Genomic DNA, 16,419 nt, shown 5'->3' on the forward strand with positions numbered 1-16,419 from the left:
CTAAGCTTTCCCTAGTATTTAACCCCTTTCTTTTGGGCCTAAAGTGGTAAGGACACACCAATTTATATAAAATTGATTCGTCTTCTTCTCCCAAGGATGCTCTTAACCAAACTTTGGCAAACTACTTCCATTCCAATAGACAAATAAGTGTTTTGAAACTTTCCTCGTCGCCCCAATTATTGGGGTTTCCTGTCCTGCACGCGGGGAATTACATCGACTAGTTATAAGATGATTCAGACCAAATTTGGACAAAATCCTGTCGTTCCTACAGAGAAGAAACTTAAAGAATTTGCTTGATTTTTCTGCTAGACCCTGCCGCTAAAAACCAACAGAACTAGGCTCACGATATAAACAAAATTTGCCCTCCCCTAAGGATATTTCGGACTCAAAACTCATTGAATTGTTCAAGCTAATATTGATTTTCAGAAAAAAAAGTTGACAGATGATGGGCGCCACGCAACGTCATAAGCTCACCTGACCAGTAAACCGGATGAACTAAAGCATTGATATGGTGTTTTTGTCATTATTTTCTATCCAACAGTTCATCTATCATTTAAGTAATATTCATTCATAAGAATAATAAACGAACGAAATATGGAAACAAAAACATAATTCTAAAGTCTTTGTATTAACAAAATGAGTCTAGTTTTGATTCGAAATGAACATAATCTCCGAAAGCAATATGTATATAGTCATGTTTTATTCTAGATAAACTCCATCAATTCTATAAAGAATATATACATGTACCAGCATATTACAATTTAGATTTATTACGAGTATGTATTTTGCAGATTTCATATTGCCAGCTTTCCTTTCCGAACTGTATCTAATAAGATCTAAGATATTGATTTTAGGTCAATGCAAGCTCATGTTATGTAGGAAATACGACATTTATTAAAGTCAATAAATGTGGCGAGGACAATAAAAATAATATGTAGCCACAAGCAAAACCCCAACCTTTAAGACATGGAAACAATACACCTGCTCCAAAATGCCATATACATACCGTCAATAGCCATGCCCTGTTTCAAACACATTTGGAATCGACATGCTTTACATCGGCTTCTGTTCTGTGGTGTCAAAAGACAGGAACCTCCAAAGAAACACTTGTATTTCTCTTCTCTTGTTGTACTCCTCTTAAAGAATCCCTACAAATAGTCAATAACAAAAGTGTAGCTTATTGCCCTTATGTTAAAGTGTTTCTACTCAGATTTGTATTTTTATTATTTTATTTTGCCCTTATTTTACCGTTTTTGAGTAAGAGTTTTGATTCTGTTATTACCAGTACGTCGTTATTATCTGTTGTTGGTTTAGTTCTATAGCAATAATATGTACTTAAGAGCCAAACACACTACTTTAGAACAAAAAAAGACCGTTTCTTGTATTATCTACAATGTGTATCTATATATATAAATATATGCGCACTTTATCGAAATACATAGCATATGCTTACTTTGCATCCCTCGCAAGAAGCCACTCCATAATGTACCCCCGTGGCGCGGTCATTACACACCCGACAATCTCCGAAGGGAAACGGCACAGCACCTGCTGGCATTGCTGGATATGTGTGGAGTCTTCTTAGACGTTTCTGGAGCTATTCCTGAATAACAAGCATAGACAACTCTGTGTTGAATATAGCACAGCTATTGCATGATACTAGTAAACATATATATGCAATATTATCTGTATTTGCTGCAGTCTCAACAGACGAGGTGAGGTGTTATATATATCCTCAATACTCCAGCCATGTGATATTTTCGTGGCAAACTCGAAGGCACCAGTAATTTGATTGATGCCAATAAATACATCTGACCAATCGCTAAATCAATACCAATTTTTAATGGTATGGTGACCTTCAGATGTATTTGGTGTACATCAAAGGTCCGAACTAGTGTTTTTGTTTCCTCAACAAGATGGCGGCGACCGAACATTCAACTTTGTCATGACATATTCCAGGGGAGCAGAGATCCTGACTGTGACCACTGGAATGTCGAAGGTGACCAAATGCTTCTTTTGATCAACAAGTAATTTTTGCGTGCACACGTAAACATAGAAACAAGCTTCTTAGCACGTTATTACTTTCCTGTGACGTGTTTGGGTGTTTCGTTAAATCGTCAAAGTTTTCAGTGGGATGATATTATAAATTTGCATATTAGTGGCTCCATTTTTCATCTTCATATGAGCAAAACGCATCACATCAGGCAAACAACATCAGACTTGAATATTCCTCAACTAATATAAGGCAAACTACTTGAGTGGGACAATAATTAAAAACTAGAGGGGTGGGACTGTAATTAAAAACCAGTGGGTGGGACTATAATTAACAACCAGTGGGTGGGATTGTAATTAAAAACCAGTGGGTGGGACTGTTATTAAAAACCAGTGTAATTAAAAAGAATATATTAACGGAGATATTTTATATATACGGTTAGCTCGTGATAAAATCTTTTCTAAAACAAGAGGCCCGTGGGGCCTGTATCTCTCACCTGGTTGGATTAGACCAAATGTCAAAATAATGTTCATGTTCAATTCGTTTTATTTGTCAATCTCAAACAATGCTATAGATGGCTATGGTGTAGGGATCCCAACTGCTTTAAAGAAATGACGAAGTCCAGACTCTCTAAGGGCCTGAAAGACCTCAAGAATTGATTTTAGAACATCCATTCATAACTTTAAGACTAGCAGCGATTTAAAGGAATTACCTCTATTTCCCCTATGGGGTCCTGCCCCTTTGGCCCCTCGAGAGTCAGAGTCACCATTTATGCAAAATCTGTTCCCCTTCCCTCAATGATAATTCTGACCCAATTGGATTCAAATCCTTTCATAACTTTATGACAAGTAGCGATTTAAAGGAATTACCTCTATTTCCCCTATTGGGCCTCACCCATTTGGCCACTCGGGGGTCAGAGTCACCATTTATGCAAAATCTGTTCCTCTTCCCCTAATAATGTGTCTGACCAAATTGAGTACAAATCCATTCATAACTTTATGACTAGTAGGAATTTGAAGGAATTGCCTCTATTTCCCCTATGGGGCCCCGCCCCTTTAGCCCCTCGAGAGTCAGAGTCACCATTTATGCAAAATCTGTTCCCCTTCCCCCAAGGATGTTTCTGACCAAATGGGGTTCAAATCCATTTAAAACTTTATGACTAGTAGCGGTTTGAAGGAATTACCTCTATTTCACCTATGGGGCCCCGCCCCTTTGGCCCCAGGAGATCAGAGTCACCATTTATGCAAAATCTATTCCCCTTCCCCCAATGATGTTTCTGACTAAATTGGGTTCCAATCCTTTCATAACTTTATAACTAGTAGCGATTTGAAGGAATTACCTCTATTTCCCCATTAGGCCCCATCCCTTTAGCCCCTTAGGCGTAGAGTCACCATTTATGCAAAATCTGTTTCCCTTCCCTCAATGATAATTCTGACAAAATGGGGTTCAAATCCTTTCATAACTTTATGACAAGTAGCGATTTGAAGGAATTACCTCTATTTCCCATATTGGGACCCACCCTTTTGGACCCTCCGGGGTCATAGTCACCATTTATGCAAAATCTGTTACCCTTCCCCAAATGATGCTTCTGACCAAATTGGATCCAAATCATTTCATAACTTTATGACAAGTAGCGATTTAAAGGAATTACCTCTATTTCCCCTATTGGGCCCCAACCCTCAGGCCCCTTGGGGGTCAGAGTCACAATTGATGCAAAATCTGATCCCCTTCCCCAAAGGATATTTCTGACCAAATTGGGTTAAAATCCATTCATAACTTTATGACTAGTAGCGATTTAAAGGAATTGCCTCAATTTCCCCAATTGGGCCCCGCCCCTCAGGCCCCTCGGGGGTCAGAGTCACCATTTATGCAAAATCGAATTCCCATCTGCCAAGGATGTTTCTGACCAAATTTGGTCAAAATACAATAGGAACTTTTTGACTAGTAGCGATTTGAAGGAATTACATCTATTTCCCCTATGGAGCCCCGCCCCTTTGGCCATTCGGGGGTCAGAGTCACCATTCATGCAAAATCTGTTCCCCTTCCCCCAATGATGTTTCTGACTAAATTGGGTTCAATCCATTCATAACTTTATGACTAGTAGTGATTTAAAGGAATTACTCTGTTTCCCCTATTGGGCCCCATCCCATTGGCCCCTCGGGGGTCAGAGTCACCATTTATGCCAAATCTGTTTCCCTTCCCCCAAAAATGTTTCTAACCAATTTGGGTTCAAATCCATTCATAGCTTTATGACCAGTAGCGATTTAAAATAATTGGCTCAATTTCCCCTATTGGGCCCCGCCCCTCAGGTCCTTGGGGGTCAGAGTCACCATTTATGCAAAATCTGATCCCCTTCCCCAAAGGATGTTTCTGACCAAATTGGGTTCAAATCCATTCATAACTTTATGACAAGTAGCGATTTAAAGGAATTACCTCTATTTCCCATATTGGGCCCCAACCATCAGGCCCCTTGGGGGTCAGAGTCACCATTTGTGCAAAATCTGATCCCCTTCTGCGAAGGATATTTCTGACCAAATTTGGTCAAAATCCAATAGGAACTTTTTGACTAGTAGCGATTTGAAGCAAATGTTGACGGACGACGGACGGACTACGGACGCCGCATCATGGCATATGCTCACCGGACCTTTGGTCCAGGTGAGCTAAAAACTGTTGTTTATGTAACAAGAGGCCCATGGGGCCTGTATCGCTCACCTGGTTGGATTAGACCAAATGTCAAAATAATGTTCATATTCAATTTGTTTTATTTGTAAATCTCTAACAATGCTATATATATGGTTATAGTGTGGGAATCCTAACTGCTTTAAAGATTAATGAAGTCCAGACTCTCTAAGGTCTGAAAGACCTCAAGAATTGTTTTTAGAACATGCATTCATAACTTTATGACTAGTAGCGATTTAAAGGAATTACCTCTATTTCCCCTATTGGGCCCCGCCCCTTTGGCCCCATTGGGGTCAGAGTCACCATTTATGCAAAATCTGTTCCCCTTCCCCAAAGGATGTTTCTGACCAAATTGGGTTCAAATCCATTCGTAACTTTATGACTAGTAGCGATTGAAAGGCATTACCTCTATTTCACCTATTGGGCCCCGCCCCTCAGGCCCCTTGGGGGTCAGAGTCACCATTTATTTAAAATCTGTTCTTCTCCCCCAAAGGATGTTTCTGACCAAATTTTGTCAAAATCCAATAGGAACTTTTTGACCAGAAGCGATTTGAAGGAATTATCTCTATTTCCCCTATTGGGCCCCGCCCCTTTGGCCCCTCGGGGGTCAGAGTCACAATTTATGCAAAATCTGTTCCCCTTCCCCAAAGGATGTTTCTGACCAAATTGGGTTCAAATCCATTCATAACTTTATGACTAGTAGCGATTTAAAGGAATTGTCTCAATTTCCCCTATTGGGCCCCGCCCCTCATGCCCCTTGGGGGTCAGAGTCACCATTTATGCAAAATCTGATCCCCTTCTGCCAAGGATATTTCTGACCAAATTTGGTCAAAATCCAATAGGAACTTTTTGACTAGTAGCGATTTGAAGCAAATGTTGACGGACGACGGACGACGGACGGACGACGGACGCCGCACCATGGCATAAGCTCACCGGACCTTTGGTCCAGGTGAGCTAAAAACTGTTGTTTATGTAACAAGAGGCCCATGGGGCCGGTATCGCTCACCTGGTTGGATTAGACCAAATGTCAAAATAATGTTCATATTCAATTTGTTTTATTTGTAAATCTCTAACAATGCTATATATGGTTATAGTGTGGGAATCCGAACTGCTTTAAAGATTAATGAAGTCCAGACTCTCTAGGGTCTGAAAGACCTCAAGAATTGTTTTTAGAACATGCATTCATAACTTTATGACTAGTAGCGATTTAAAGGAATTACCTCTATTTCCCCTATTGGGCCCGCCCCTTTGGCCCCATTGGGGTCAGTCACCATTCATGCAAAATCTGTTCCCCTTCCCCCTAGGATGTTTCTGACCAAATTGGTTGCAAATCCATTCATAACTTTATGACAAGTAGCGATTTAAAGGAATTACCTCTATTTCCCCTATTGGGCCCCGCCCCTTTGGGGTCAGAGCCACCATTTATGCAAAATCTGTTCCACTTCCCCCAAGGATGTTTCTGACCAAATTGGGTTCAAATCCATTCATAACTTTATGACTAGTAGCGATTCAAATGTATTACCTCTGTTTCCCCTATTGGGCTCCGCCCCTTTGGCCCCTTTGGGGTCAGAGCAACCATTTATGCAAAATCTGTTCCCCTTCTCCCCAAGGATGTTTCTGACCGAATTGGGTTCAAATCCATTCATACTTTTATGACTAGTAGTGATTTAAAGGAATTGCCTCTATTTCCCCTATTGGGCCCCGCCCCTTTGTCCCCTTTGGGGTCAGAGCCACCATTTATGCAAAATCTGTTCCCCTTACCCCAAGCATGTTTCTGACCAAATTGGGTTCAAATCCATTCATAACTTCATGACTAGTATCGATTTAAAGGAATTACCTCTATTCCCCGATTGGGCCCCGCCCCTTTGGCCCCTTTGGGGTCAGAGTCACCATTTATGCAAAATCTGTTCCCCTTCCCCCAAGGATGTTTCTGACCAAATTGGGTTCAAATCCATTCATAACTTTATGACTAGTAGCGATTTAAAAGGAATTGCCTCTATTTCCACTATTGGGCCCCTCCCCTTTGGCCCCTTTGGGGTCAGAGCCACCATTTATGCAAAATATGTTCCCCTTCCCTCAAGGATGTTTCTGACCAAACTGGGTTTAAATCCATTCATAACTTTATGACTAGTAGCGATTGAAATGAATTACCTCTATTTCCCCTATTGGGCCCCGCCCCTTTGGCCCCTCGGGGGTCAGAGTCACAATTTATGCAAAATCTGTTTTCCTTCCCCAAGGATGTTTCTGACCAAATAGGGTTCAAATCCATTCATAACTTTATGACTAGTAGCGATTTGAAGGAATTATCTCTATTTCCCCTATTGGGCCCCGCCCCTTTGGCCCCTCGGGGGTCAGAGTCACAATTTATGCAAAATCTGTTCCCCTTCCCCAAAGGATGTTTCTGACCAAATTGGGTTCAAATCCATTCATAACTTTATGACTAGTAGCGATTTAAAGGAATTGTCTCAATTTCCCCTATTGGGCCCCGCCCCTCATGCCCCTTGGGGGTCAGAGTCACCATTTATGCAAAATCTGATCCCCTTCTGCCAAGGATATTTCTGACCAAATTTGGTCAAAATCCAATAGGAACTTTTTGACTAGTAGCGATTTGAAGCAAATGTTGACGGACGACGGACGACGGACGGACGACGGACGGACGACGGACGCCGCACCATGGCATAAGCTCACCGGACCTTTGGTCCAGGTGAGCTAAAAACTGTTGTTTATGTAACAAGAGGCCCATAGGGCCTGTATCGTTCACCTGGTTGGATTAGACCAAATGTCAAAATAATGTTCATATTCAATTTGTTTTATTTGTAAATCTCTAACAATGCTATATATGGTTATAGTGTGGGAATCCGAACTGCTTTAAAGATTAATGAAGTCCAGACTCTCTAGGGTCTTAAAGACCTCAAGAATTGTTTTTAGAACATGCATTCATAACTTTATGACTAGTAGCGATTTAAAGGAATTACCTCTATTTCCCCTATTGGGCCCGCCCCTTTGGCCCCATTGCGGTCAGTCACCATTCATGCAAAATCTGTTCCCCTTCCCCAAAGGATGTTTATGACCAATTTGGGTTCAAATCCATTCATAACTTTATGACTAGTAGCGATTTAAAGGAATTACCTCTATTTCCCCTATTGGGCCCCACCCCTTTGGCCCCTCGGGGGTCAGAGTCACCATTTATGCAAAATCTGTTCCCCTTCCCCCAAGGATGTTTCTGACCAAATTGGGTGCAAATCCATTCATAACTTTATGACTAGTAGCGATTCAAATGTATTACCTCTGTTTCCCCTATTGGGCCCCGCCCCTTTGGCCCCTTTGGGGTCAGAGCAACCATTTATGCAAAATCTGTTCCCCTTCCCTCAAGGATGTTTCTGACCGAATTGGGTTCAAATTCAATCATACTTTTATGACTAGTAGTGATTTAAAGGAATTGCCTCTATTTCCCCTATTGGGCCCCGCACCTTTGTCCCCTTTGGGGTCAGAGCCACCATTTATGCAAAATCTGTTCCCCTTACCCTAAGCATGTTTCTGACCAAATTGGGTTCAAATCCATTCATAACTTCATGACTAGTATCGATTTAAAGGAATTACCTCTATTCCCCCATTGGGCCCCGCCCCTTTGGCCCCTTTGGGGTCAGAGTCACCATTTATGCAAAATCTGTTCCCCTTCCCCGAAGGATGTTTCTGACCAAATTGGGTTCAAATCCATTCGTAACTTTATGACTAGTAGCGATTTAAAGGAATTACCTCTATTTCACCTATTGGGCCCCGCCCCTCAGGCCCCTTGTGGGTCATAGTCACCATTTATGCAAAATCTGATCCCCTTCTGCCAAGGATATTTCTGACCAAATTTGGTCAAAATCCAATAGGAACTTTTTGACTAGTAGCGATTTGAAGCAAATGTTGACGGACGACGGACGGACGACGGACGCCGCACCATGGCATAAGCTCACCGGACCTTTGGTCCAGGTGAGCTAAAAACTGTTGTTTATGTAACAAGAGGCCCATGGGGCCTGTATCGCTCACCTGGTTGGATTAGACCAAATGTCAAAATAATGTTCATATTCAATTTGTTTTATTTGTAAATCTCTAACAATGCTATATATGGTTATAGTGTGGGAATCCGAACTGCTTTAAAGATTAATGAAGTCCATACTCTCTAGGGTCTGAAAGACCTCAAGAATTGTTTTTAGAACATGCATTCATAACTTTATGACTAGTAGCGATTTAAAGGAATTACCTCTATTTCCCCTATTGGGCCCCACCCCTTTGGCCCCTCGGGGGTCAGAGTCACCATTATGCAAAATCTGTTCCCCTTCCCCCAAGGATGTTTTGTACCAAATTGGGTGCAAATCCATTCATAACTTTATGACTAGTAGCGATTTAAAGGAATTACCTCTATTTCCCCTATTGGGCCCCACCCCTTTGGGGTCAGAGCCACCATTTATGCAAAATCTGTTCCCCTTCCCTCAAGGATGTTTCTGACCAAATTGGGTTCAAATCCATTCATACTTTTATGACTAGTAGTGATTTAAAGGAATTGCCTCTATTTCCCCTATTGGGCCCCGCCCCTTTGTCCCCTGTGGGGTCAGAGCCACCATTTATGCAAAATCTGTTCCCCTTGCCCCAAGCATGTTTCTGACCAAATTGGGTTCAAATCCATTCATAACTTCATGACTAGTATCGATTTAAAGGAATTACCTCTATTCCCCCATTGGGCCCCGCCCCTTTGGCCCCTTTGGGGTCAGAGTCACCATTTATGCAAAATCTGTTCCCCTTCCCCCAAGGATGTTTCTGACCAAATTGGGTTCAAATCCATTCATAACTTTATGACTAGTAGCGATTTAAAAGAATTGCCTTTATTTCCACTATTGGGCCCCGCCCCTTTGGCCCCTCCGGGGTCAGAGTCACCATTTATACAAAATCTGTTTTCCTTCCCCCAAGGATGTTTTGGACCAAATTGGGTGCAAATCCATTCATAACTTTATGACTAGTAGCGATTTAAAGGAATTACCTCTATTTCCCCTATTGGGCCCCGCCCCTTTGGGGTCAGAGCCACCATTGATGCAAAATCTGTTCCACTTCCCCCAAGGATGTTTCTGACCAAATTGGGTTCAAATCCATTCATAACTTTATGACTAGTAGCGATTCAAATGAATTACCTCTATTTCCCCTATTGGGCCCCGCCCCTTTGGCCCCTCGGGGTCAGAGTCACAATTTATGCAAAATCTGTTTTCCGTCCCCCAAGGATGTTTCTGACCACATAGGGTTCAAATCCATTCATAACTTTATGACTAGTAGCGATTTAAAGGAATAACTATATTTCCCCTATTGGGCCCCAGCCCTTTGGCCCCTCGGGGGTCAGAGTCACCATTTATGCAAAATCTGTTTTCCTTCCCCCAAGGATGTTTCTGACCAAATTGGGTTCAAATCCATTCATAACTTTATGACTAGTAGCGATTTAAAAGAATTGCCTTTATTTCCAATATTGGGCCCCGCCCCTTTGGCCCCTCCGGGGTCAGAGCCACCATTTATGCAAAATATGTTCCCCTTCCCTCAAGGATGTTTCTGACCAAACTGGGTTTAAATCCATTCATAACTTTATGACTAGTAGCGATTGAAATGAATTACCTCTATTTCCCCTATTGGGCCCCGCCCCTTTGGCCCCTCGGGGGTCAGAGTCACAATTGATGCAAAATCTGTTTTCCTTCCCCCAAGGATGTTTCTGACCAAATAGGGTTCAAATCCATTCATAACTTTATGACTAGTAGCGATTTAAAGGAATAACTATATTTCCCCCATTGGGCCCCGCCCCTTTGGCCCCTTTGGGGTCAGAGCCACCATTTATGCAAAATCTGTTCTCCTTCCCCCAAGGATGTTTCTGACCAAATTGGGTTCAAATCCATTCATAACTTTATGACTAGTAGCGATTCAAATGAATTACCTCTATTTCCCCTATTGGGCCCCGCCCCTTTGGCCCCTCGGGGGTCAGAGTCACAATTTATGCAAAATCTGTTTTCCTTCCCCCAAGGATGTTTCTGACCAAATAGGGTTCAAATCCATTCATAACTTTATGACTAGTAGCGATTTAAAGGAATAACTATATTTCCCCTATTGGGCCCCGCCCCTTTGGCCCCTTGGGGTCAGAGTCCACCATTGATGCAAAATCTGTTCTCCTTCCCCCAAGGATGTTTCTGACCAAATTGGGTTCAAATCCATTCATAACTTTATGACTAGTAGCGATTCAAATGAATTACCTCTATTTCCCCTATTGGGCCCCGCCCCTTTGGTCCCTCGGGGTCAGAGTCACAATTTATGCAAAATCTGTTTTCCTTCCCCCAAGGATGTTTCTGACCAAATAGGGTTCAAATCCATTCATAACTTTATGACTAGTAGCGATTTAAAGGAATAACTATATTTCCCCTATTGGGCCCCGCCCCTTTGGCCCCTTTGGGGTCAGAGCCACCATTGATGCAAAATCTGTTCTCCTTCCCCCAAGGATGTTTCTGACCAAATTGGGTTCAAATCCATTTATAACTTTATGACTAGTAGCGATTCAAATGAATTACCTCTATTTCCCCTATTGGGCCCCGCCCCTTTGGCCCCTCGGGGTGAGAGTCACAATTTATGCAAAATCTGTTTTCCTTCCCCCAAGGATGTTTCTGACCACATAGGGTTCAAATCCATTCTTAACTTTATGACTAGTAGCGATTTAAAGGAATAACTATATTTCCCCTATTGGGCCCCAGCCCTTTGGCCCCTCGGGGGTCAGAGTCACCATTGATGCAAAATCTGTTTTCCTTCCCCCAAGGATGTTTTGGACCAAATTGGGTGCAAATCCATTCATAACTTTATGACTAGTAGCGATTTAAAGGAATTACCTCTATTTCCCCTATTGGGCCCCGCCCCTTTGGGGTCAGAGCCACCATTGATGCAAAATCTGTTCCACTTCCCCCAAGGATGTTTCTGACCAAACTGGGTTTAAATCCATTCATAACTTTATGACAAGTAGCGATTCAAATGAATTACCTCTATTTCCCATATTGGGCCCCGCCCCTTTGGCCCCTCGGGGGTCAGAGTCACAATTTATGGAAAATCTGTTTTCCTTCCCCCAAGGATGTTTCTGACCAAATAGGGTTCAAATCCATTCATAACTTTATGACTAGTAGCGATTTAAAGGAATAACTATATTTCCCCTATTGGGCCCCGCCCCTTTGGCCCCTTTGGGGTCAGAGCCACCATTTATCCAAAATCTGTTCTCCTTCCCCCAAGGATGTTTCTGACCAAATTGGGTTCAAATCCATTCATAACTTTATGACTAGTAGCGATTCAAATGAATTACCTCTATTTCCCCTATTGGGCCCCGCCCCTTTGGCCCCTCGGGGTCAGAGTCACAATTTATGCAAAATCTGTTCCCCTTCCCTCAAGGATGTTTCTGACCAAATTGGGTTCAAATCCATTCATACTTTTATGACTAGTAGTGATTTAAAGGAATTGCCTCTATTTCCCCTATTGGGCCCCGCCCCTTTGTACCCTTTGGGGTCAGAGCCACCATTTATGCAAAATCTGTTTCCCTTCCCTCAAGGATGTTTCTGACCAAACTGGGTTTAAATCCATTCATAACTTTATGACTAGTAGCGATTCAAATGAATTACCTCTATTTCCCCTATTGGGCCCCGCCCCTTTGGCCCCTCGGGGGTCAGAGTCACAATTTATGCAAAATCTGTTTTCCTTCCCCCAAGGATGTTTCTGACCAAATAGGGTTCAAATCCATTCATAACTTTATGACTAGTAGCGATTTAAAGGAATAACTATATTTCCCCTATTGGGCCCCGCCCCTTTGGCCCCTTTGGGGTCAGAGCCACCATTGATGCAAAATCTGTTCCCCTTCCCTCAAGGATGTATCTGACCAAATTGGGTTCAAATCCATTCATAACTTTATGACAAGTAGCGATTTAAAGGAATTACCTCTATTTCCCCTATTGGGCCCCGCCCTTTGGCCCCTCTAGGGTCAGAGCCACCATTTATGCAAAATCTGTTCCCCTTCCCCCAAGGATGTTTCTGACCAAATTGGGTTCAAATCCATTTATAACTTTATGACTAGTAGCGATTCAAATGAATTACCTCTATTTCCCCTATTGGGCCCCGCCCCTTTGGCCCCTCGGGGGTCAGAGTCACAATTTATGCAAAATCTGTTTTCCTTCCCCCAAGGATGTTTCTGACCAAATTGGGTTCAAATCCATTCATAACTTTATGACAAGTAGCGATTTAAACGAATAACTCTATTTCCCCTATTGGGCCCCTCCCTTTTGGCCCCTTTGGGGTCAGAGTCACCATTTATGCAAAATCTGTTCCCCTTCTGCCAAGAATGTTTCTGGCCAAATTTGGTCAAAATCAAATAAGAACTTTTTGAGTAGTAGCGATTTGAAGCAAATGTTGACGGACGACGGACGGACGGACGAACGTACTCCAGACTCCAGACGACGGACGGACGACGGACGCTGCGCCATGACATAAGCTCACCGGACCTTCGGTCCAGGTGAGCTAAAAATCATGTTTAGGTGTTACGCATTTTTGTGTGTATGCTTCAAACTATTCCGAAAATTTCTTACTCAACGGCCACATTTTTGGTTTAAGCTGCCTCGTGTAGCGAAACAACATCAGGTTGTCTTCTCTATAACTTTTTAGCCCTTTGTGTTACAGTTCATACATTGTCATTTGCTTTATTCAAAGTCTATTTGAGTGTGAAAAGCTTTGATAGAAATCTTTTTTTTTTTTTTTTTGAAATTCGTATTTAAATATTTACCTTTTACGCAGGAAGGATGTGTACCTAGTCATGGGTCAAGGCTCAAGGCTCAGCCCTACCAAAAGTAGATATAAAAACCCAATTGATCGAAACACTCTAGAGAAATGATTCGCCATTATTGCTTTTCTAAGCAAGTCAGGTCATTTCTATAATGCAATGTAAGGATGCCTTACTGTAACCAATTAGCTTTGAATAGTGGTCTGTGATGCTTAATCTTCCTCATGTTTTAGATTGTATCCACTTAATTATTTAATGACGTAAGAAGAGACGTTTCAAAGCCATGCTTTCAGAGAGGAAACGATTATCATACAAAACTGAAATTACAGAAATCACATACATACAAACAGATCGCCAGTTCTGTAGTAGTAGACAACCGTAGTGTGTAAACGTTAACTGGTGTAAGTTAACAACGTAATAATGATCATCATTAATAGGACATACTACTGGATAATCAGCACCAAACCAATAGTGGTATATATCTGGTAAGTTAATAGTATAAAAACTAATTTGGTGTATTTCTGGTAAAAACATGATATAGAAAAGAATTTGGTATATTCGTGATAGAATAATGATATAAAAATGACTTTGAAACATCTATGATAATATCATGATGTAAAAACTAATTTGGTATATTGTTTCTAGACATTTGAATAAAAACGAAATTGCAGAATTATATTTCCGGTAAAAAAGTTTATAAACGACAGTGGTATATTTCTGGCTCGGCTTTTATCAATATTTCTTACGTAAAATTTTGAAAAGAAACCGTTATTGGATATAGTCAAATCTTACTTTAGGAACATTAATCCCGTAAGTTTCGAGATTTTTTTTAATCAAGGAATATTCATGAAACTGAGGCCTGGTCTAATAATTCATATCAACCACTGTGGCATATGATAGATTTAATTTGATAGAAGTGATATTTTTATCGTAAATAGAATAATGGTATAACACCTGCCGTTGTTTAACCGATGCTGATCCTATATCAATGTGAACGCGCGTATTAAATGGTCGTTGTATCACACTTAAGCTTAAGCAATGGATTAAATGATTGTCAGTTGTTATAGAACTGTATACACGTGTCTCTTATATAACAAACATGATCGTCTTCCAGACATGTTTCATAGTGCTTGCTTCATACATAGCATTATGACGAAGTGTGAAATCATATGACGTTACATGATACTTAAATAAATAAAATGATCCTACCTTTCATACGAACATGAGTTAAAATCGGTAATTCTTTAAGATAATGCCGTACACTTCCAAGCAAACGACTTCACCGATAGCAAGATGTAGGTCATCTAGTTGTCATACACGCTGTATGTGGAATAGTAAGGCAGACTAGCGTCAGAGCTGCAGTGAGGCATATCTAGTTTGTAACACTCCATAGGATCCAGTTCAAAATGGAGACGTAAATACATTATATACTATGGCATTCTTTCAAAGCAAACACAAATTTAAAACCCAATTATCAGGTTAAAATGTCACTCAAATACTATTAATTTTTCGGCATATGCAGTATATATTTCCAATACATATGTAGGTGTGACTGTACGTTCTATTAACATATTCGCCAGCCTTTGCTCCTACATGTGACCAAGGTACGTTGTGTTATAGATATATAAAATGTCCTTCTTTTAGCCGACTAAGGTACGATAAGTCGATCCCCCTGTACATGTGAGAACGGTTGCCCTATACTGAAACATTCGCATATATCAGTCGTACATTGTGTTTATGATGACTACCTGGGTATCAGGTAACATTGTGTGATTGTACAGCACCACAATTCGGTGAGTTAGTGCTTACAGATCAATAGACAAGCTACGTAGATAATAGCTTGGGTTTCAATAACTATAAATACAAATAAGTTTTTTTTCTATCTTGGGACTAAGTAAACATCTGTTCTTAACACCTATTCCAGGCTAATGTTTATGTCAATAAACATTTATGTATTACTATAACTTTCTTGTAATAAAGACACATATATAAATATTACGTAGATATAAATAAGTCAGTGATAGGTATATACCAAATACAATCGGATAATACAGATGTGTAACGAAATCGTAGTTCCCAGTAAAAATCGATAAAACCAAGACAAATACGAACAACAATATAGATTTGTGTGGAGACCTCTGAAAACATAAAATGACAACATGACCACGTTTAACAGAGCGTATATATTAATGTTAATAATGCGTTTTCTGCTTCGTGATGCAATATCAAAGTCAATGCAGGGTTAAGTCACAATCTTATAAATTATGATGCTGATAAACAACCATAAGGTATATCAACGAGAGTCAAGCGTGACTGGCTTCGTATCGGTCAATGAAACATTTCCCTAAGGAGAGAAGGATGATTTTACTATTCTAAAAACAGAACCTTTACCGAGGAGAGTATAATAATTGTACTATCTACAAATAAAACATTTACCAATGACAGTATGATAATTTTACTATCTAGAAAAAAAACCCATTTACCAATTAGAGTATAATTGTACTATCTAGAAAAAAACCTTTACCACTGAGAGTATGATAAATTTACTATCTAGAAATAGAACCTTTACTACATTATAATTTCATATCGAGAAATAAAATATTTACCAATGAGAGTATGATAATTTTATGATCTAGAAATAAAACATTTAACAATGAGAGTATAATAATTGTACTATCTATAAATAAAACATTTAACAATGACAGTATGATAATTTTACTATCTACAAATAAAACATTTACCAAGGAGAGTATGATAATTTTACTATCTACAAATAAAACATTTACCAATGACAGTATGATAATTTTACTATCTAGAAAAAAACCCATTTACCAATTAGAGTATAATTGTACTATCTAGAAAAAAACCTTTACCACTGAGAGTATGATAAATTTACTATCTAGAAATAGAACCTTTACTACATTATAATTTCATATCG

The 16,419-nt window shown here is 40.5% G+C and overlaps 1 protein-coding gene across 1 annotated transcript in view; it reads right to left on the minus strand.

The window, feature by feature from the left end:
• Positions 1 to 15,118, minus strand: part of LOC117336751 — a 40,328-nt gene extending 25,210 nt beyond the window's left edge. The window contains exons 1-3 of the mRNA XM_033897378.1: positions 14,691 to 15,118; positions 1,454 to 1,600; positions 1,007 to 1,148 (exon numbers count right to left, since the gene is read on the minus strand). Of these exons, the coding sequence (XP_033753269.1) occupies positions 1,007 to 1,148; positions 1,454 to 1,555 (244 nt within the window). The 5' untranslated portion in view covers positions 1,556 to 1,600; positions 14,691 to 15,118. The remainder of the gene's footprint in view (positions 1 to 1,006; positions 1,149 to 1,453; positions 1,601 to 14,690) is intronic.
• Positions 15,119 to 16,419: the final 1,301 nt, after the last annotated feature.

Source organism: Pecten maximus, chromosome 10 (assembly GCF_902652985.1).
Source record: "Pecten maximus chromosome 10, xPecMax1.1, whole genome shotgun sequence".
Lineage (NCBI taxonomy): Eukaryota > Metazoa > Mollusca > Bivalvia > Pectinida > Pectinidae > Pecten > Pecten maximus.